This window comes from Nelumbo lutea, chromosome 1, assembly GCF_056320005.1.
Source record: "Nelumbo lutea isolate HS-2025 chromosome 1, American lotus-T2T, whole genome shotgun sequence".
In the NCBI taxonomy this organism is placed as follows: Eukaryota; Viridiplantae; Streptophyta; class Magnoliopsida; order Proteales; family Nelumbonaceae; genus Nelumbo; species Nelumbo lutea.
Window position 1 is genome coordinate 216,559,008 of NC_142684.1, and position 23,231 is coordinate 216,582,238.

A 23,231-nucleotide genomic window follows, 5' to 3' on the forward strand; every position below is an offset into this window, starting at 1 on the left:
TACTTCTCTTCTTCCTAAATCTTCTTCTGAACTTCTTCTTTCTTCTATTTTCAGATTTATTGCAGGTGTGATTTGCAACTTGATATCAGAGCAGGCTCCTATTCTTTTAGGCCCATACACACTATGTATGAGAACTGATTGGCTGATAGATTGACAGCTTATATAGCCTAGTTTGGGAAGGTTTTTGGAGAGGAATTTTATCCTAAGTTTGAGGCCCATGGCGGGATCTTGGAGATTTTCCCCAAAACCCTAGATAATTGGAGAAACTGAGTTAAGGGTTCTAGAGGCACTTTGAAGCAGGCACTTCGGGCTTGAAGGGAAGCTTTTTGATTCTCTTTGAGATCGATCCCTGATGAGATCGATCCATCTTTTGTGTGGTTGAGGAGCAATTTTAGCTCCGGGTTAGTGCTTATTGATTAGAAATTTAGAAGTGCCCTATAGATTCCAGGTTTGGACATGGAAGGTCTATGGAGACTCTATTAGGAGCAAATAGTCACAGTAAGGTCGGATGGAACCAATTTTTTGCATGGTCCCTAGTTTTGTGTGGTTGAGAAGCAATTTTAGCTTCAGGTTAGTGATTCTTGATTAGAAGTGCCCTATAGATTCCAGGTTTGGACATGGAAGGTCTATGGAGACTCTATTAGGAGCAAATAGTCACAGTAAGGTCGGATGGAACCAATTTTTTGCATGGTCCCTAGTTTTGTGTGGTTGAGAAGCAATTTTAGCTTCAGGTTAGTGATTCTTGATTAGAACTGCCCTATAGATTCCAGGTTTGGGCATGGAAGGTCTATGGTGACTCTATTAGGAGCAAAAGTCACAGTAAAGTCAGATGGAACCAATTTTTCACATGGTCCCAGTCTACAAAGATATATATGTAGTAGAGGAAAATGGGGGGTACATCACCAGGAGAAAGAAGAAACCTGTGCAGGATGCCCCTACCTATGAGAGGTGGATGCAAGAGAATTACATAGCAGTAGGCTAGTTAGTAAAATTCATGCAACCTCATATTGGGTTATTGGCCAGCACTACTTGTGGATGGATCCCTTAGCTGTTTACTTATCCATGCTAAAATCTCTTTGGTATGAGATTGACTCTCTGAGGACAGTTGTATGGGGTGAACAAAAAATGGTGAGACACATAGGGAGTTGGTGGAGAGAAAAAAGGTTTTTGAGTTCCTCACCAAAATGTTTTAGCTAGACTTGTTCACGGGCTGGGCTGGGCTTTCACTCTTCATTAACAGAATTTGCTCAAGCTGAGATCGAGCCAAGCCCTTGTAAAAGCCTGAAGCCCAACCTGGAATCTCAGTAAGGAGGTGGATGGTGGTGGTCAGCAACAATATAAGTTGAAACTAGAATTCGCAATGCTTTGGACTTGTTAGAAAACATTTTGATTCAGTCTTCTATTATAGGTTTTGTTAAATTATTAAACCTTTTATTCTCATTTCTTAATTTCTGTCACATTGCTACTCTTGCTCATCAAAGAGACTAGAAGATCTGGATGATATGGGTAAGGTCATAGGTATAAAAATTCGATTGGCAGACACAGTTTACACTAGTGAGGACACACCGTGGAGCGGTGTGGTGGTGGTGGACGAGGGTGATGAAGAACCACTAAGATGCCATAGTGGTGAGTGCATTGGTGACTTGTGAGTGGGTGAGAAAAGGTAAAACAAAGAGAGAGAACCTGGTCGGGACTGGGGAGATGGTGCTCTGTTGGGCTAGTGTGTGTGTTGCCACCACCACTACTGAATAAAGAGAAGGGGTGGCTCCGCTAATTGAAGGGATAGGATATCCATCACATGGACGCCCAAAGATTGCGGATGAAGGGGGCGAATTTCAAAAATTTTTCTCTCCCTTCAACTGTGAATCGAATTCCCTCTTTAGAAAATCATATTTTCAATGATCTTTCTTGAACCATAAACTGAACCAGATCTGAACCAAAAAGAGTAGGGAGAGATAATACCTGATACGGAGAAGCAGTATCTCCCAATGGAGGTGTTTACGCCCAAAAAAGGATCTAAAATCTGCTCCCACTGAAGATGGCGCAGTGCAGGGTGGTTCAGAATCAACAGTGTTCCAAAAAAACTTGACCCTTCGCAAGAATCAACTGGATGGCTAGTAAACACAACTCCAACCAATTTTTTCTCCAAAAGATTGGTATCAAGATCAAATCTTGAATTCTCCCAAGAACTGGAGAACGAACTGCTGGAGGCAACGACTGCAGGAAGAAGGCGGCTAGAGAGTATTTGCAGGGTGTAATATTCTCTCTTCTTGTAATCTAAGCTCTGAAGACAAGAGTGTGTTGGTTGCATGTCTAAAGGCTGTGTTAGGCAGTCTTGTATGCCCTTAGCTTCAATCGGATTTGATGTACTTTTGTTATTTAGTGGAAATAAATTAAAGTGCATGTTTGATTCATGTTGTTTGGTGTAATTCTGTGTAAGACCCTAAAACTGGACACTTATAGAAACTTGTGTTAGTTTTAAATGTTCACAGCCATTGGATAAGTCTGGGGAGATTTATCCTGCCAAGGTTGATAATGATGTGCCACCAACTGTTGGGATGGCTTGTTTCGGTCATTAGGGTAAGACCCAAGGCACATGCAGTATGGGATTGCTTGAACCCTTGAACCGGACCAGATTTCCAGTATTGCCCTACACCGTGGAGAAAGATGGGCAAAACTGGAAAGTTACACCTGACCCCTAGACTCGATTATGACACATCACTAGGTGTTGGATCGGACTGTCTTTGATGTGTTAATCAGTGAAATCCTTAGTGGGGGTCGAAACCTGGACATGTTGGGGCAGTCTGAGAATTCATCTGAGTGAGTGGTCATAGTGACAGGATCAGCCCCTTTGTCGGACAATGATAATGATCGGGAATGCACTCTCTTTGATGGAAACGAAACTGCCGGCAGTTGATTTCAATCGTACATATATATATTATATGTACGATTTCAAAAGATTTGCAAAAGGTTTTAATTCCTGGGATCCATGTGAGTAGAGAGTGCGGCACTGTTCCTTGCAGTCAAGGGAGAGGTCTTCTCTTGTCGGGCAGTGCTTGATCATTAAGGGCTGAGAGGTTAAGTGTAAGACCATTTAGGATAATACCTGATGGGCTAATCTTGCACCTGCCCACAGTCCCTGGGTTTTTATAAGATGGCTTGGCCCAGGAACCACTTAATGTAAGTGTTGGGCCCATAGGGTCCATGTGATGGGCTCAAGGGGGTCACTGAGTCTTTCAGTGAATTCGACTGGGCCTTGTAATAGAGAATGGGCCGAAACCATGTGGCTGGTGTGTAGATCAATGCTTGGGTCCCACGCCATACAAAGAAGCCCAACTGGATAGCAGGTTGGAAACTGATTAAACACTGAACACTTAATGGGCCAAAAGCCCATTTCGAACTGGACTGATATGATCACCAGTTCATGGGGCGAATTTGATATTAATGTTAGTAAAAGGATTGGGCCTTTAACCTTATCCACTCTAAGAGACCAAATTCAAATTAGATTTGAATCTGGTAACCTTCTGATAAGATCAGGAGTTAACTAACTTAATCTGCAGATAGGATTAAGATTAACCTCTATCCAAATACTGATTTGGATTGGGATAACTCCCAAAAATATTGGGAGGTTTCTTAATCAAGAACAAAGAGGAGAAAACCCTAGCAGAAATATCAGATTTCGAATTAGGGGTTTTGAGTAAGCAAGAAACACATCCTGCAATCTGATATTTGATCTCTCACAGACTCCAGAGAGAAGAGACAGTTCTGCCCTCTTCGTCCCTGGACTTCTCCTCCTTTAGCCGCTGCCACTCCCTGTTGGAAGATAGGATCTTTGCAGCAACAGGAAGTCAAGAAAACAGTTCTTGACAACAATCTAGCAAGAAAGACAAAAGGATTCGGTGTTCAAGGTTTCCAGAGGGATCTTGTGAAGAATCCAGTGTGTAGGACGCACCCTGCTGGTTCCATTCCATCCACAGCTGTGTCATCTTCAGCAGGAGTGGATCTTGGTTTGTTCTTTGCGCGTGAACACCAACTTTGGGAGATATTATTTCTCCGGATCAGGTATAATCCTTCCTGTTTATTTTTGGTTCAGATCTAATTTGTTTATGGTTCAAGTAGGATCCTTGAATAATGTATTCTAAATTTAGGGAATATGATTCCTACTTGGAAGAAGGTAGGAAATTTTTTTGAAATTCGCCCCCCATTCCGCACCCTTCTTGGCGTCCATTAGATGGATCCTACCATTCTTTCAGGCTGCCGCCCCCTCCACCTTTTATAGGGATCAGCTCCTAATCCCATTAGGAGTTGCTAATCCAAATCATATATGGATAAGAAGTCCCTTTAAGTGATAAGGGATAACACTTATCTTATCTGCAGATCAGATCATCCATCTCCTAATCTAATTAGGAGGTTTCTAGATCTAAATCTTATTTAGATCTTGGACTCTCTAACTAGATAGGGTCTAGGCCCAATCCTATCAGTTGATCCATCTCAGAATTCGCCCCTTTAGTGACTAATCAAATTAGCCCAGTTCGAAATGGGCTTAAGGCCCATTTAAGGTTATGTATTCATTTAGCCTTCCAAACTACTGCCCAATTGGACTTCCTTGTATGGCATGGGACCCAAACATTGATCTACACATCAGCCACATGGGTTCAGTCCAGCCTTTGTCACAAGGCCTGGCCGAATACAATGTTAAGGATAGTGCACCCCCTGAAAACCATCTCATGGTCTCTATGGGCCCAACACTTACCCTAAGTGGTCCCTGGGCCAAGCCACCTTGTAACACCTAAGGACTGTGGGCAAATGCAAGATTAGCCCATCAGGTATTATCCTCAATGGTCTTACACTCAACCTCTCAGCCCGTAATAATCACACACTACCCGACAAGAGAGGACCTCTCCCTCGGTTGCAAGGAACAGTGTTGCACTCTCTACTTATATGGATCCCAGGAATTAAAACATTTTGCAAACCTTTTCGAAACCATAATATATATATATATATATATATACTTTTATATCTCATATAAAATATATTTTGCAAAACAAATCTCAACGATTGAAATCGACTGCCGGCAGTCTTGGTTTCCATCAATGAGTGTGCATCCCTAATCATTACCTTTGTCCGACAAAGGGGCTGATCCTGTCACTATGATCACCCACTCAGATGAATTCTCAGACTGTCCCAACATACCCAGGTTTTGACCCCCGCTAAGGATCTCACCGAATGGTATATCAAAGACAGCCCAATCCGACACCTAGTGTAGTATCATAATCGAGTCTAGGGGTCGGGTGTAACTTTCCAGTTTTGCCCATAAATCTCCAAGGTCCAGGGCAATACTGAAAATTTGGTCCAGTTCAAAGATTCAATTTATCCTACACTGTATGTGCCTAGGGTCTCACCCTGGCGGCTGAGATAAGCCACCCCAACCGAATTGGTGGCACCACAGTGTCAGCTTTGTCAGGATAGGTCTCCCCAGACCGACCCACTGGCTGTGAACATTCTAAACTAACACGAGTCTCATTAAGTGTCCAGTTTAAGGGTATTACACAAAAACATACCAAGGGAACATGAATCAAATATGCACTTTTATTCATTTACAATAAACTCATAAAGTACATCATTTTGATTGAAGCTAAGGGCATACAAAGCTGTCTAGCACTAATAACATTGCCCTAGCCACTGTCACTAAAGGACGATATTTGCTAGAGAAGAGAAGACGTCGAACAATTGCTAGCTAGCTAAACATGGATTCATCGGAGAAGAGAAGACACTATTGTTGGTGCGTGAGAAGTGAGGATTAAAAACTAAGAAAGTCTAGGAGAAATTTGAACAAAGAGAGAAAAGGGAAATATTGGTTAGGGTTTTGAGTTAATAAGCATTATGAAAAAATACTTAAATATATGTATAATATTATATATAAATATTTATATTTTTTGTATAAAAAATAAAGTCGTGTGAGCTCGGGTTGGGCTTCTTTGACAAATCCTAAGCCCGACCCGAAAAACAAATGGGCTTCTAGTTTTAGCAAAAGACGAGGTGACCTTATCTTAAGCCTATGTTATGGCTACTTCTTAGTAGTGAGGAGAGTAGGAGTCAAGTTTAGTCTATTGAACCTCAAGTTGACCATTATGCTAAAGTCGGGATGAAGCCAAATGTTAATACTAAGAACATAGATGGATGTTGTGTGTGAATACTATAAAGCCCAAGCACACCAAGGACAACTGTTGGAAGCAACATTCAAAGCTTATGCTACCAGATTCAAGAATAGGAGCCGAGTGTTGAGAAGTCTATGGGGGAACAACTTGCAATCGCCAAGGGTGAATATGAGAAATATGGCCGAATAATTGTTGGTGTTAAATTTTTAATAAATTCTCATGCAACATAATTCACTCAAGTGATTGAGTTTTTATTATTTTCGATAAGGCCCATTCAAGGAATAATACAAATTGTTCCCCTTAATTACATCTCCACAAGAACTAGAGAACACCTTTTTGATTCTGACTTGAAGAAATGAATGCATAAAACAAAAGAAAAGAACAATAGAGTACTTAAAAATAACTTCTAATTTGCATTTCTTTTACATCAAGTGTATAAGAATGAGAACAAAAAAATGCAATTGAGAAACTCTACAACAATACATTTCTCTCTTTTCCTTTTGATACAAGGAAGATTTTCTTCCCACTGCTTTCTTCATAATAAGCTGTAGTCAATCAAATGAAATTCTGACTGTAGACAGCCTTAATCCTATGGATTTTTTAGTACAAGAAGGGAATCATAGTCAATCAAATTGAATGGTTGATTGAATCATACAGTTTTTATCCACTTGTTATTCATTTTAATCCCTAACTTTGTCTTGAAAGAAGGATCATAATCAACCAAGTAGAGGCACATGGTCGTAGATGGTTTATTTCCCTCTATTTCCTTTCTCGAAAGTGAAAATAAAAGAGAGAGAGAGAGAGAGAAGGATACATAGAAGAAGACATTTATAGGAAGTATTCATGAAGAGGACCCTTCTTTTCCTACTTGTATTAGTGAGACTTCTTTCCCTTCCCTGTCTTCCCTTGAGCACTTCTCTTTTCTTCTCTCTGTCTTCCTTGAGATAATTTTCTCCAAAGAATATGTCTCTAGCTTCCCCTTAAGGAACTTAAATAGGGAGTGGGGTAGTTATGTAACTACCTCCTCCTCCTAGGTGAAGGACACCTGTCCCTCCCACTTAAAGAGAGGGAACTCCTATACAGGATACTTTTTTATAGTTTTGATGATTTGGTTACAAGACTAGTCAACCCACTTAGGCTATGTTTGGTGATTAAGTGGTTGTGAAAATAAGCACTTGTTGCACAAGTGCTTATTGTAAGTGCTTATTTTATCAACTGTTAGTGGTGTTAGTGAAGGGGTATTTCGGTCTTTGTACTTGTTGAGAATGTTGATGTGTACTGTTATGTTAGTTCGAGTGCTTCTTACTTATAGAAGGGCACTTAAGTCTTTTCTAATAAGTTAATAATATAATAACAGGTCTGGCCGAATCTAGGGAGAGAATCTTTTCTCTAATTCGAACCAGCCTTTCTCTCTTTCCTCTCTTTTCTCTCTTCTTCTTTCCTCTCCTACTTGCTGTTTACTTTACTTTACAGTCAACGAACAAGACAGAATTCTAGGTCAGGTCAAACTTCAACATGGTATCAGAGCCAGGTTCAACAAATCAAACTTGCTAGAATTCTGTCTTCTGCGCATTCGAATTAGGGTTTCTCAACTGTGAGTTGGAGACTGGGAAAAGGGATGAAAAGGAGTGATCGCCCTCTTCCCTAGGAGGTTCCTATGCCTCCAATTGTGTCGTTGGTGATTGGTTGCTGTGGTTTCTAAGCCCTAGTAAGGGCTGGTACGTGTGGTGCAGTGGTGTCTCGGCCCTTCATGTGGTTGGCCTTCAGGCAATGAGGTAAAGTTTTTTTTATGCATATTTTCTGTTATGGAATACATGAGAGGTGTAGTACAGTTCGCATGATGGGTTTTCGATTGCAGTATGCTAGGGTTTATTCTAGTTTGTGTGTGATTCAAAGGACAATAGTGTCTACTTAATGGTGAAACTTCCTGTAGCTGTGGATTAGGGTTTGTGGTGTTACAAGTGTGGTTTTCAGCATTTGATACCGCTGAAATCAGTGTGTAGACTTCGGTGAGTGGGGGTTGTGGTGTTGCAGTTTTCAGCATTTAATACTGCTGAAATCAGTGTGCAGACTTCGGTGAGTAGGGTTTGTGGTGTTGCAGTTCTCAACATTTATTACTGTTGAAATCAATGTGCAGATTTCGGTGAAGTGTCTGTGTGTAGTGTGCAGTGTGCAATGCTCATAATTTAGTGCTCAGAATTCAGTGATAAGGGAGTTCGGCAATGGCAGATAACAGTGATAGTAAACCTAGTGTCATGATCTCTACTGACTACCTGAATGTCCAAATGACCTTCATTAAACTGAATGGAGAGAATTATGTCCCTTGGGCCAAGTCTGTAGAGGTTTTTCTAAAGGCAAAGAAGAAAGTGAAGCATATAAGAGAGGAGAAACCCCCCGCTAATGCTCAGGAGTATGAAGACTGGGAACAGGAAGATGCACAGATCATTACATGGTTGTGGAACAGTATGGAACCCAAAATTAGTGTGAACTTCATGTTTCTTGACACTGCCAAAGAGGTGTGGGATCATGCTAAGAAACTGTACTCAGGTCAGGATAATACCACTAGGGTATATCAATTGTATCAGGACTACTTCAATCTGCAACAGGGAAGTCAGAGCCTTGAGGAGTACTATGCCAGTGTGAGGAATATCCATTATGAGTTAAATGTCTATCATCCTCTCACTTCTGATGTCAAAGTTCAACAGCAACAGCGAGAGCAACTTGATGTGACACGGTTTCTGGTGGGGCTGAAGTCTGAGTATGAACCAGTACGAGCTCAGATACTAGGGGGATCTGCTCTTCCATCTTTAGAGGAGGTGTTTGCTCGTCTTCGGAGGGCTTCCATTGGATCTATGGATTCTAATGTCTCCGATAAATCAGCATTTGCAGTGTCGAGAGGTCGAGGTGACAGAAGTGGGGCTCGAGGAGCCCAGCCTTGCAGGAGTGGTAGTGGTGGATCTACACATACCCGTGGTGGTGGTCGTACTGGAGGTAGAGATTTAGGGGGAGTTCGTGGTAGAGGACGTGGCTCGGGTCCACGGAAGTGTACTCATTGTGGATTGGATGGACATACCATTAACTACTGCTATGACTTACATGGTCCTCCCTCGACGTGGGCCAACCATACCATGACTAGTAACACCAGTTTCAACTCTAGACAGGAGAACCGGTCAGCTGAGCCGATGCCTTCTACTCCCTCAGATGGTCCAGGCAAGGAGATGGTGAGTGTTCCTCGGGATGAGTATGAGAGGTTTGTTCAATCCAAGTCGCAACAAAACACAACTTCCTTTGCACACTCAGGTATGGCTTGTTTGGCATCCACACCCAACCCTTGGATTATTGACTCTGGAGCCTCCGATCACATGACGGGAACTCCAGGTGTGTTTTCATCTCTCACTCATTGCTCAACATCACAATCTATTACCCTTGCTAATGGCTCCACATCACCTATCTGTGGTGTTGGTAATGTTGACCTAGACCCTGTATCCCTATCCTTTGTTTTATATGTACCTAAGCTTCCATTTAATCTTATGCCTGTTAGTAAGCTGACCAAGTCCCTCAAGTGCTCCATCACATTTTACCCTTCTATGTGTGTTTTTCAGGATCTCAAGACAGGGATGAAGATTGGTGGAGGGCATGAAGCCGGTGGACTGTATTATCTTGATGGTGGTGGACGAACGTCGACGGCCCTTTAGTCATCCATTTCTCCTCTCCAGTGGCATTGTAGATTTGGTCATCCTTCGCTGAAAGTGTTGCAGTCCTTAGTCCCTTCATTGAGTCAACTTTCTGTTTTAGATTGAGTCGTATCAATTTGGGAAACACCATCGTGTTCCCTTTCGTTCTAGGGTCGATAACCGTGTGTCGAGTCTTTTTTCTTTAATTCATTCAGATGTTTGGGGTCCTTATAAAGTGATGGCATATAATGGATACCGATATTTTGTTATTTTTGTTGATGACTGTTCAAGAATGGCGTGGCTCTATTTAATGAAAGAAAGAAGTGAATTATTTGCCATCTTCCAGAAATTTTGTGCTGAGATCCGCAATCAATTTGGCGTTCACATCAAAATTTTTCGTTCTGATAATGGACGTGAATACTTGTCTTCATCTTTTCAAGAATACTTGGACCAACATGGCATTATACACCAAACTTCATGTACTTACACTCCGCAACAAAATGGGGTGGCTGAGAGAAAATCCGCCATCTTGTAGAAACGGCACGCTCCCTCACGCACCACATGAATGTTCCCAAAACCTTTTTGAGCGATGCAATGCTCACCTCTTGTTTCTTAATTAATCGAATGCCCACGTCTATTCTTGATGGTCGTTCTCCTTTTAGTGTCTTATTCCCGAACATGTCTCCGTTTCCGCTTCCTCCTCGGGTATTTGGGTGTGTCTACTTCGTTCACAATCAGGGTCCCGGGACTGACAAGTTAGCCTTAAGTGTATCTTCCTTGGCTATTCCCGAACTCAGAAAGGGTACAAGTGTTATCATCCCAATTCTCGTCGTTCCTTGGTATGTGTTGATGTTACATTCTTCGAGTCTACTCCGTTCTTCGTGGGGTCTGGTGCTGCTGCTTCCTCCTCATCACCACCTCCTCTCCCTCTTCCTGTGGCTGATCCACCTCCTCTGGTTCCGGTCATGCCTACATCCTTGCCTCCAGTGCCACCGTCAGTTGACAGTCCACCCATCCGTCACGTGTATACACATCGTCCGCGTGTACCGGTTGCAGCACATCCAGCTTCATCACCGTCGACAGATCCAGCTCCAGCTCCGACACCGGCCTCCGACCTAGATCTTCCTATTGCCTTCCGGAAAGGTAAACGTACTTGTACCCTTCACCCTATTTCCAATTTTGTTTCACTTAACCACCTCTCCGCCTCCCATCGCCAGTTCATCTCTTTGTTATCCTCCGTGGTTGTTCCTGAGGATGTCCAGGAAGCCTTACCTCTCCAGATTGGTGTCGTGTTATGAAAGAAGAGCTCTCTGCTCTGCATCATAATCACACTTGGGATCTCACCGCTCTTCCTCCTGGGAAGCAGGTTGTCGGTTGTAAGTGGGTGTATAGTGTTAAGTACTTGCCAGAAGGTCGTGTTGAGCGCCTAAAGGCGCGGCTGGTTGCCAAAGGGAACTCCCAAACCTATGGCATTGACTACATAGAGACATTCTCCCCGGTTGCTAAGATAGGGTCAGTTCGTGTCGTCATCTCCCTTGCAGCTATGTATGATTGGCCTCTCCATCAGCTAGATATCAAAAATGCCTTTTTGCATGGTGATTTGCTCAAGGAGATCTACATGGAGCAACCACCAGGGTTTGTTGCTCAGGGGGAGGATGGTAAGGTATGCAGACTTAAGAAGCCTATTTATGGACTTAAACAGTCCCCTCGAGCATGGTTTGGTAAGTTTAGTGAGGTGGTCAAGAAGTTTGGTATGAAACAATGCCAAGTTGATAACTCTGTCTTCAGTTTTGACTCTTTAGCAGGCAAAATAATATTGGTGGTGTATGTGGATGATATCATTGTGACTGGGAATGATAAAATGGGCATTGAAAGATTGAAGGCATTCCTACAGGAACACTTTCAGACAAAGGACCTTGGCAAGTTGAAATACTTTTTGGGCATAGAGGTAGCAAGATCTAAGCATGGCATTAATTTGTATCAGAGGAAATATGTGCTTGATTTACTGGAAGAAACAAGGTTGTTGGGTACTAAACCGGCTGAGACACCTATGGAAACAAATACGAGGCTGAGCAGTGATATAGGTGAAGTATTTGAAGACCCTGGCAGATACTGACGTCTTGTAGGCAAACTAAACTATCTAACCATTACTTGGCTAGATATTTCATTTGCGGTTAGTGTGGTGAGTCAGTTCATGCAGAAACCTTTGGTTCCACATTGGAATGCAGTGCTAAGGATTGTGAGGTATCTAAAAGGAGCTCCTGGTCGTGGTTTGCTGTACAAGAGTGGTGGAAAACTGGTAGTAGAAGGATATACCGATGCTGACTGGGAAGGTTCTATGTCTGATAAACGATCCACCACAGACTATTGCACCTTTCTGGGGGGTAACCTGGTAACGTGGAAAAGTAAAAGCAAATAGTTGTGGCAAGAAGCAGTGCAGAAGCAGAATATAGGGCCATGGCACATACTGCTTATGAATTAGTGTGGCTGAGGAACCTTCTACAGGAGATAGGATATGACATCAGTACTCCAATGAAGCTCTATTGTGACAATCAGGCAGCAGTTCATATCTCTTCCAATCCGGTGTTTCATGAAAGAACCAAGCACATCGAGGTTGACTGTCATTTTGTGAGAGAGAAGGTGCTGAATGGGGTGATAGAAACTGCATATGTTAGTACGGGAAACTAGTGGGCAGACTTGTTTACAAAAGGTTTGAGTCGGGGGAGAGTGGACTACATATGTAACAAGCTAGGATTATATGATATACACTCACCAGCTTGAGGGGGAGTGGTAGTGGTGTTAGTGAAGGGGTATTTCGGTCTTTTTACTTGTTGAGAATGTTGATGTGTACTGTTATGTTAGTTCGAGTGCTTCTTACATAAAGAAGGGCACTTAAGTCTTTTCCAATAAGTTAATAATATAATAACAGGTCTGGCCGAATCTAAGGAGATAATCTTTTCTCTAATTCGAACCAGCCTTTCTCTCTTTCCTCTCTTTTCTCTCTTCTTCTTTCCTCTCCTACTTGTTGTTTACTTTACTTTACAGTCAACGAACAAGACAGAATTCTAGGGCAGGTCAAACTTCAACATCAACCATTCAAATCACTTATTGGGCTGGGGATGTTTGGTGAGCTACTTTTCCACAAGTGCTTATTTTAGCATAAATGACAATTTTAGCCCTCATTTCACCCAAAACGGATAAGTGCCCCTCTAAACCTACCAAACCATGTCCTAGGTGAGTGTTTCAGTCCATACAATGATTTTTTCAGCTTACCATGTCTTGTTCGGATGTCCATATATTCCTCCTGCAAATCACCATTACGGAATGCATTTTTAACATCAAGATGAAATAGAGGCCATTAATAGGTGGCTGCTAGAGGCAAGAGTTTTTGAACTAAACACATCTTAGCAACCGGATCAAAGGTCTCCAGATAATCAACACCATAGGTTTATGTATACCCTTTTGCAACCACATTTCCTAGTACCTCTCTATACTATCATCAGCCCTGTATTTTACAATGAACACCCATCTACATCCAACTATCTTCTTGTCTGGAGGAAGATCAACTATCTCCCAAGTCTGGTTCTTAACCAAGGCTTCCATCTCTTCTTTCATATTTGTCCTTAGAAGGACTGATAGAGAGTGGTGTGTGCAGGTTCTCCCAGTTGAGAATGTGTGGAGTGAACCCTCTTTTGGCGGCTGCACTGATAGTGTTGTGTGGCTGCCCGTGGTGGATCAGGTAATGGAACTGACGGAGGTGTTGATGGTAAAACTGATGGAGAAGGAGGCACACGAAGAGGAACACCACCAACACATGATCATAACTCCACCACCCCTTTTGGTTTTGAGCATACCCAAGGAAAACAAATTTCTTGGTCTCAGGATCCAATTTCTTGCGATAAGGGCCAGGAATGTGAACATAGGACACAACCAAAAACCCTCAAAGGTATATGAAACACCTCCCCATCCGGAAAAAGAAGATTGAATGGCACTTTAAACCCCAAAGTACGTGAAGGGACACAGTTAATTTAAATGCACAACTGTGAGAACTGCATCCCCCCAAAACAAATAGGAATTGAAGCACACACCATAAGACTTCATGCGACCTCCACAATGTGTCTATTTTTCCTCTCTGCTACTCCATTCTGTTGCGGTCTATATGCACTATATGTGAACAACATCAAAAGCAAAAGTACTTCTTTTATTACTTGATTTAAAAGAATGTGTACAATGCTTTCTGATGGTGCACAATCTAGCAGCTCCCTATTGGAAGGTCTAGGTGACTTGGGTGCCAATTTGGTTGGTTCACGGGGTTGACCTACAAAGAGATAGTATTAGAGTGCCTTGGCCACTTTACTCGGGATGGGAACTCCGATGCTTAAGTCAGCGAACTGGGGATTTTGGATAAAGCTAGAAAGAGAAAGAGCTAGAGAGCTACAAGAGATAATTGCACATTCTTCTTGAAGTTGGAAATGAGACCTTTATGTAGGTATTGTTTGGCTTGAGCTACACGCACTACGTCTGAGATCTTCATGAAGACGTGGCTGACCGGTCTAAAGTACTCGGAGGTAGTTTTGCATGCAGACTAGGCTTTTTGACCGATGATGACAAGGCACAAACTACACGCACTGCGTCCGAGATCTTCACTCCTCACGTCGAAGTCCCTTTGACCGATGATGACAAGGTACCACAGGTCGGCCCGAGATGAGGTGTTGCTAGCCACCCTATTGAGGTGCACGAGCTGTGTATGAGGTGTCTTGGATTTATTCCAGGTGCATCTCCTTGACTCGGTGAGATACGCATCTATCCGCATGGCACTGAAGTATAAGCGAAGGGCCCGATTTGCCCTCATCGATTGCCCCCCACACTCGAGACGAGGCCTATTTGGCGAAGGGTTTAGCTTTTTGGAAAATGAGGCCCGAGGCGACCTACTCTGGACGTCGGTCGAGTTAATTCGCTCTAGTAGGCCAACCTACCGAGCTATTGTTGGTGCGAGGGCACACACGAAATTTTGTGCATGCCCTTCAAAATTTCAAATGCGAGCTTCTTCCTGGATCGTTGGATTGGGTGAATATGGACCTTCAATAGTCCACGCTTCTATCTATAAATTGGCGAGACCATCAAGGGCCCCATGTCGCTTCTCAATTTTGGACTTAAGCTAAAGCGAAGATTGTTGATGATTTTTCCGACCTCCATCTCGGTTGTGGTTGTTTCCAATAACTCGCCTTTTTCTTCTCGTCGATAAGTTTTCGTTTCTTCTTAGTTATGTCTAGCAGGTCAAAGAGGGAGTGCTACCTAAATGCTTGGGCCGAGACGGGGACCTTGGCTCAAGAGCGAAGAGGTTCCCATGGGGTCCCCATCTAGAACGGGTTTCAAGCCCTTCAAACTGTCAGGTGAGGATGATGGACCTAATCAACACCTAACAAACCCCTAATAGCTTAAACTGTATCCAGCCCGATGACGGGCAATATTTGTGAAGTAATTCGTCACTATGTTTTGGCACTGGATCAACTGCATCCGAACTCAATTAGGACCATTGTAGACACCATTTCCCTTAGTTATCACCTTGGTTTCCCCTTAGATATAGGAGTCTTCAGCAAGATATGTCATGTAAAGCGAGACTTCCTCTAAGGCAGACTAAGGGGAGATGTTATCTTTTGTCATTCACTATTGGAAAGAAGTTCATCACCAAAGATGTTATCTTTTGTGATTCACTATCTTTGAGCCTCTATAGAATCCTCTTTAAGGGCAAACTAAGGGGAGACTAGTAGAGTGGAAGAGACTTCCTCTAAGGGAAATCCTTTTGTCTTGGCTCCTGCTTCCGCTCTTCCAACTCCTCCCTCTTATTCTCTCTTCTCAGACTCTCCTCATGTTGAATCTACTTGTCCAGCTGAGAGACTAAGACTACAAGTGATGAAGATCCTTGTGGTGCTACTCCTTGAATTGAGGCAATTGCTTGTGACCTTGATGGCGGAAGACAATTCAAATTCTCCAAGTCCCCATTACTTTGTACTGCACTTTTATACTCTTTACATCCTTTCATCCATTTAGTTAGTTACAATTGAGACTCAGACATTCCCTCCCTCTTAAACCCTATGTGGCTTACTACAGTAGATTACAAACTTGTGTCAATTCTAAAAAAAGGCTTTCATGGACTTTGGCCAAAGTTGTCATGGGCCTGCCAACTTGCATATTGGGCCTAGGTTCTATAAGAATTTTTTGAGAAATTATTAATCCAAAAAAAAAAGTTTGCATGGACTAAAAAGAGTCATGGTCCAGCTGCCTGCCACCAACTTCGCCAAGTGTGCATACATATCTTTCTTACAAGAGAATTACAAAAATACCCCACTAAATATGATTAGAAAGACCAAAGTACTCTTATTCATTAATTCTCTAAATACTACTGTAACAATTTATTTGAGGACTCAAAATTTATGTAGCAGACCAAAGTGGTTGGAATAAGGTTTTGTGGAGCTGAGTGCATTTGGGTTGTATACTCAAGGTTCAAAGTATAAAAATGTATCGGTGCATATTGACCATACATATCAATTTTTTTACCTATCGGTACACTATTTGTTTTTCAAGAGTTTGGGCCCTTTTACATATGGAAATATTAATATTGAAGCTAATATTATTATCAGTAAAATAACAAACCTAAAAAAATAGAAAAAAGAGTATCGTACGCTAGAAAGTCTGGATACAACATTTTTGCATATCCAATGTATCGATACTTTCAACCATGTGTACATACATCCATATCAAATTGTATGCATTTATACACATGCACACATGCACAGAGACACATGCTGATATGCACAAATGAAACTAATCACTTTATGGACGATGCATTACATTCAAGTAATTTTCCAAAAATGTTGATCAAATTAAGTCTTGTTTTTGTGGGAACCATGTCAACATGGTCAAAGAAAAACATGATAACCAAAAGCATGAAAATTATATCACAAGATAAGATTGTTTGAAAGACCAAAATAACTATATGCCACATGGATTCTGATAATCAAATTCAAGCCAACGAAAGAGGATTTTGATATAAGACTACCTCTAACAAAAGCTTCTCAAGCACATCTCCAGGAAGCAAATTTTTCTTCAAATTTGGGGACCAATCCTTCACATGACTTAAAGGTCCAGGAGTGACTGATAAATATAAATGAACACAAAAACACCAAACAACAGGTAGTACTGTAGTAGTCAATAATATGTTGACAGACAGCCATGATTAAGGCAGAGGTCATAATGCAAGGATAATACCTTGACAAGGAATAGCAACAGACAATAACTCATCTTGAGAAGATATCACCAAAGTTGCTTTGTAATTGGGTCGAATCCAATCTAAGTCCCTAGTTTTGATCAGTATGTTCTGCACATTTGACATATTCAAATAAATTTTACAGCATATCAACTTAGTGACTTACAGAGCAATGGAATAAGGAAATGTACATGAAAATCATACCTTAACATCCATAGTCATTTTATCAGATGAAAGCCCCACAATCATTTTGTTCACATGGACAATCATATCTCTTTTCATCTCTAGTTTGACCATTAGTTCAGGAATACATGGGAATGGCATGCGATTATTGTATATGTCATAGCATGCAACAGAAACTGGTGGTAGACATGAACCAACCCTGTAAAGGTCAACAGTATCCATAAGGAATAGCTACCTAATGAGAAATTGCCAACCAAAATGATGGCAAGATTTTCACAAATACAATCTTTGCAATGCAATGACAGACAACAGTTATGAAGAATTAGAAACACTTGGTAATGTAAACCTACCAAGAAAACAAAATACAATAGAGAGAAACATTTCAGCCATGACTAAGAAACTTACTGAATCGAATTGCACCATAAAATTTGAAGCAACATGATAGCAGCTATTCATATTGATAATTAGAAAAATAATGACAAAACAAAAAACATCAACATGTAAGCCTTGTCCGAACCATATGGGGTTGGCTACCTTAATCCAGTTTTGCCAATTCTGTTCAGTGTCAAATCCATTTTTACATTATGAGCTCTTGAACATTTCCACTATTTCAACCCATGTCCTTGGTCTGCCCCAATCTCTTCTAGCCTCTTTAACTTATAACATATCACTCCTAACAGGTGTTATAGATGGCCTTTTCTTCACGTGACCAAACAATATTAGTCCACTTTCCCTCATTTTTATCACATATTGGAACCACTCCTAGGTTTCCTGGAGTTCATTTCTGACCCTGTCCTTTCTAGTTTCTTCCAACCCATCAATCTCAACATTTGCATTTCCGCCAAAGTCATTTTTTGGATATGTTGTTTCTTGACTGCCCAATACTCCGCTCTATACAACATTACTGACCTTACCTTACAATTGTTTATAAATTTTTTTCTTTAAGCCTAAGTGGTATTCGCCTAACATATAAGACTCTAGATACATCCCCTCTATTTTGCTAATCCTGCTTTAATTTTATGGGTGACATCCTCAATCATTCCCTATTTCCCTCATTATGGTTTTTTTTTTCGATAAATCTTGTTATGGATTATCAAACTATCTTATCAGAAAGGATTACATTGAATTTCACTTGGTCTCCAATCCTAAGTGTACCTGGATCTGAAATCCTATCCGTAAGGTATTTATCCACATACCTAATTTTGTAAGGTATTTATCCTTATTATTAAATTTGCATTGCATATATTCTATTTTAGATCTAATTATTTGTAAGGTATTTATCCACATACCTAATTTTACATTTAATCTTTTTGTTAGTACCACCAAGTAACACTATGTCACCAGAAAACAACAAGGATCATGAAATCAGTTCTTGAATATGTTGAGTCAATGCATGCATAGCCGGTGCAAATGCGGCTGGGTAGAAAAGAAGTCAAAACTGCTCACAAATTTCTTAAAGATTCAAAAAATCAAGTGAGGCAACCTCCAATGGCTTCACAAATGTCAAGTGACTGAACAATAGCAATCGACCTCCACACGAAATTCCTGATCAAGATTGCATCATCCCCCAACACCAAAACTATATCTCAAGAAAGAATCATAAGAAACCTCCAAACTACTTGATTTCTACATCAAAGCTTTTCTAAAATAAGGGAATATGCCTGGAGCCATGCCTCTAGGTGAGTCACCCCCAAAATACCCTGATCCACATGTCACAGCCACCAATACCACTGAAGTGTATGGCTCGGCTGCACGAGGCACCTCATGCATGTCTCCTAAAAAAAGAAAGAAAAGAAAGGAAAGGTAAGGAAAGTGAAGGGAAGGGAAGGGAAAGGAAAATAGAAAGAAAGAAATAGAAGAGAAGAGAAGAGCAGAATATTAAAGAAAAGAAAAGGGAAAGAGAGGGGAAGGGAAGGGAAGCACATCTTCTTAATACAAGACATCTTCCATCAAAAGAAAGAAGGAAATCCCCCTTCCTCTTCTTCTTCTTCCTCTACCTCATTCACATAGGGTGAAAAAAACTCTTGATCTAGCAATCTAGGGAGCTGAGAGATGATTGAATGAGAGAGAACTAAATCTTCCTTGAGATAGCGGTGAACGTACTGGCACTCCTATGGCTTTCTGAATATGAGGAATATTCTGAATCCGGGATGCTAAGAGAAATTGTATAGAAAGTCTCCCAAAAGCTTTTATGTTCATGGGATCTGATTCACTTTTTATATAATTGCTCTTGGAAGTTTCTGGACTGTTTATTATTTTATCTCTATCTGCTCACTTTTAGAAAGACACACAAAAAGTAAGTCTGAGAAAGTTGCTTGTTAGAAGGTTTTTTAAGATAAGTTAAAAAAAAATCATTAAATAAGAAAAGAGATACAAAAGGTGCAGCTGACAAGGCATCACCCACAAATACATAGGAAAATACAACAATACCAAAAAGGAAAGATAAACACAAATACAATTGCTCTTGCTTCAACTAACAAAGACTCAAGTCCAAAAATCAGAGCCAAACCCTCCTCTCTTAGAATCTTTTTACTCTAGAAAAATCAGCATCCAATCCACCAGTCTTGAACCAATGTCACTTGTTAGAAGATGATGTGTCAGTGAGTTATGCCACATCATCTTAGTTTGTTATGGAGAGTTATGTAAGGAACATGATACTAGACAATGCACCATTCCCAGCCCCACATGCATCCCACAGTTGCCAAAGTCGGTCACATACTGCCCATGACCTTATTTCGCAACATCTATTTATGCTTAGTTGATGGTGTTGAGCATGTCAATGATCTTATGCTAGGATATTCAAAATAATAAAAGAAAATGCCACACCTTACACAATATGACAACTTCTGTACATCACTTATGAGTCCCCAATTCCCGACTTCAGAAGATGGTTTGACAAGTAGACTTTTTTCATACACCTTAATACTAGAATCTGTACAGACCTAGCAATCCTCAAAGCAAGAAGAATATGGTAAGTGCAGAATCTAACATCCAGAAAGAATAGTCTAGTATTCACTTAAGAGCATTAAAAAAAAAAAAAAAAAACTTACTGCAGAAAATGAAAACATATAAACGCCTGCTCTTTGAAAAAGCTCAGGAAATTTGCATCCAAGTGAAAAGATATATAAGCCATGAAAACCTTTACAAGATGAAGGTTTTACACGTTCTGCATAAATGTGGTCTCCACCACATTTAGTGTTGTCTTTAGAAAATTTAATTTCCATACACATCTCCAAATCACCCCTAAAAATGTGCTTTTGATCCAGAGCTTTTGGTGTGCTAGAAGAAATGAAACTTTCAGGCCTAATAACTGCTGTAATTTGTGGTGGAACTGCATGCCCAGCATGAACTGAAGCATCGACTGGTAGTGCCTAAAACAAGAGACAACATATTATTTGTTTTTAAGTAAAATGTAGTAATCCAAAAATATTATTTTCTAACAAGGAAGTGGACTGACCCCATCAATTTCCAATTGTTGACAATGTTCAACATTAAGTACATCAATTACTGCTGGAGCCTTTTGACGTTGTTTCTCCAGTTGCAAATTCCATTCATCAATAACCATTGCTTGAAACTGTTACAAATGATTAGGTTTTAATGAAATACCCAATTTCCATCATACTAGTATGGAAATTGAAACTTAACAACATAAAGGACTATAGAACCTTTCCAGAATCGATCACACTAATGGGAAAAGATAAAGAACCACGAATGTCCAGAGTGGAATTTTCAGCATTTTTCAGAAGCAAACAGCCCCTCTCATCCGGGACACCAAGTGGCCTCAACAGAATAAAACACAGAAGCAAAGATAAAAAAATTTAGAGCACTATATTCATTAGGTTAAAAACCTCTGAATTCACAAAAATAAGAAATAGCATACCTGCAAATAAGGCGAGCCTCCCCTATTGACGGAAAGCAGGATATGGAATAACAGCAAAACAAATAAATATTATCACAATGTTCCTTAAATCTGTAATTATCAGAAAATAACATGTACATGTACTACATTTTGCTCACTCTTTAAAATATTTATGAGAAAAGAGGCAATGTTTATCCATAATCATGCATAATTTTACTTTTACAGAGGATATCAGTCAAAGCCCAAGATATAAATACAACATTATATTATAGGAGTGACTGAAAATAATACATATAGATTAAGATAACAAATTTACAATTATCTGTCTATAGTCTATACTATTAGAAATTACTTACCACCCACATCTCCTTCTGATTCTTCGATCAAGATGTACTCTAGTGTTGCATAAATGTTGTTTTTATGACAGCCAACTGCTCCTTTAAAGATTTTAACTTTCTGGCCCGATTTCCAAATTGTCCCTTTCCGCCATATTGCTTTGTGAACCCTCAAAACTGTAGTCCAGATAAAACAAAAATTACGATAAAAACTGCCAAATATCAACTAAAAACAAGAGAAAAGATCAACATTGCCCTCACAAGATTAAGCCTTTTCATGTAAGAATACAAAATAAATAGATGAAAGAAATAGAAGTTGTAACAATTACAGCAACTGAAAATAAAATTCTACTTACCATCAGAAGAAATGCCAAGCCCCTTCTTGTTGCATGGGTTCAGAACATAAGTAGCCTCATCATCACCACAGTCTTCTTTATCATATCTGTCATGCATCTGCATGACCCAATCATGATACTCCTTTTCTAGTTGTGAAAGGCTCAAAGGTTTTCCACCTCTATAAATTTCAATAAATGTCTCTGCAATTTTTACAATTAATCTTGAAATATTTGACTTCACACAGATTTTAAAATAAAAACAGAAGAATCTACAAGGCACTCAAATATATATGTGCATGTCTGTATATAGTCAACTAGTAATGCAGCATTACCATCCTCCTTCTCAGTATACTTTTGACCAAAATTCTTCAAGGCGGTGGTATATGGATGATGATGTGCTAGGTCAGTCTGCAGAATATAATACCATTGAACTGATCATATCAATAAATACTAGCAGCAATCAAGTAGTCCAAGAAAGTAATAAGAAGATTTCAAATTTGCATGTACTCCAAAAAAACATATAAAAAACTGAGGATATTACAGAAAAAAAAACAGCAATACACCAAGAATGACATAAAGCCCGGTTTTTGCAACTAAAACCAACCAAAGCCCTCACAATGTAAGATACTGCTCGAGTCAACTCAGAAAGAGAAATATTAATTTTAAGTTTTGATTCTAAGCAGTTATTCCAATCTTTGAAAAAAATGAGGATATTATAGAACATTCCAGTGCAAGAACAGAAAAACATGGAATATTTCAGTAAAACCACAATACTGATGGAATGGACGTGATTCCACATAAAACAATCAAAATACTTGACAGGTATAAGAATACTGGTCAGAAGTATAAACCACCCCTTACAAGATACAGTAACATCCAAAATAATGTTTAAAACATAGATTCTACAAATAAAAAGACACATTGCAAAAGCCTTGCATCTAATGATATCACATTACAATCGATGCATTAGACAAGAACAAAAGGGGTGTATCAAAATATATAATGTTGAATCTGTAAAAACAATAGGTAATTTTGATTTTTTAAAATGAGTTTAGAATAAAAAGTCATTCCTTAAGTCCAAAAAGATACTTCAGGTTTCATTAGAACTCAATCTAACTGATTCTCATAACAATAAGGCCCACACTAGACAACCAGTGAAGTATAAACATGACAAAGTAATAGAAAGGAATCAGCAATCACGTCTTGTGCCATTGTAAGGAAACTCCCGGTGACAATTAAAGGGCATCCACTATAAATAGCAAAAAACATGAAAACATCCAGCATTTATAGTTGCCTACAGTTACATGTTACTGAGCAATAAGCCTAACTAAAATCCATAGCAATGGAAGATAGTTTTGCAAAAAAAAGAGAATGCCAATTAAAAGCATTAACCAGCAGAAACAAATAGAATCGATTGAAA

The 23,231-nt window shown here is 40.1% G+C and overlaps 1 protein-coding gene across 10 annotated transcripts in view; it reads right to left on the reverse strand.

Annotated features, from left to right (window-relative positions):
- GMI1 (gamma-irradiation and mitomycin c induced 1) overlaps positions 1 to 23,231 on the reverse strand; it is a 123,795-nt gene that overhangs the window by 36,299 nt on the left and 64,265 nt on the right. For all 10 annotated transcript variants that reach the window (XM_088963168.1, XM_088963163.1, XM_088963166.1 and 7 more), the window contains 11 exons: positions 22,144 to 22,219; positions 21,833 to 22,012; positions 21,498 to 21,653; positions 21,163 to 21,184; positions 20,948 to 21,062; positions 20,740 to 20,856; positions 20,333 to 20,653; positions 20,109 to 20,224; positions 17,304 to 17,481; positions 17,102 to 17,210; positions 16,893 to 16,987 (listed from right to left, as the gene is read on the reverse strand). In XM_088963168.1, coding sequence (XP_088819294.1) covers positions 16,893 to 16,987; positions 17,102 to 17,210; positions 17,304 to 17,481; positions 20,109 to 20,224; positions 20,333 to 20,653; positions 20,740 to 20,856; positions 20,948 to 21,062; positions 21,163 to 21,184; positions 21,498 to 21,653; positions 21,833 to 22,012; positions 22,144 to 22,219 — 1,485 coding nt within the window. The remainder of the gene's footprint in view (positions 1 to 16,892; positions 16,988 to 17,101; positions 17,211 to 17,303; positions 17,482 to 20,108; positions 20,225 to 20,332; positions 20,654 to 20,739; positions 20,857 to 20,947; positions 21,063 to 21,162; positions 21,185 to 21,497; positions 21,654 to 21,832; positions 22,013 to 22,143; positions 22,220 to 23,231) is intronic.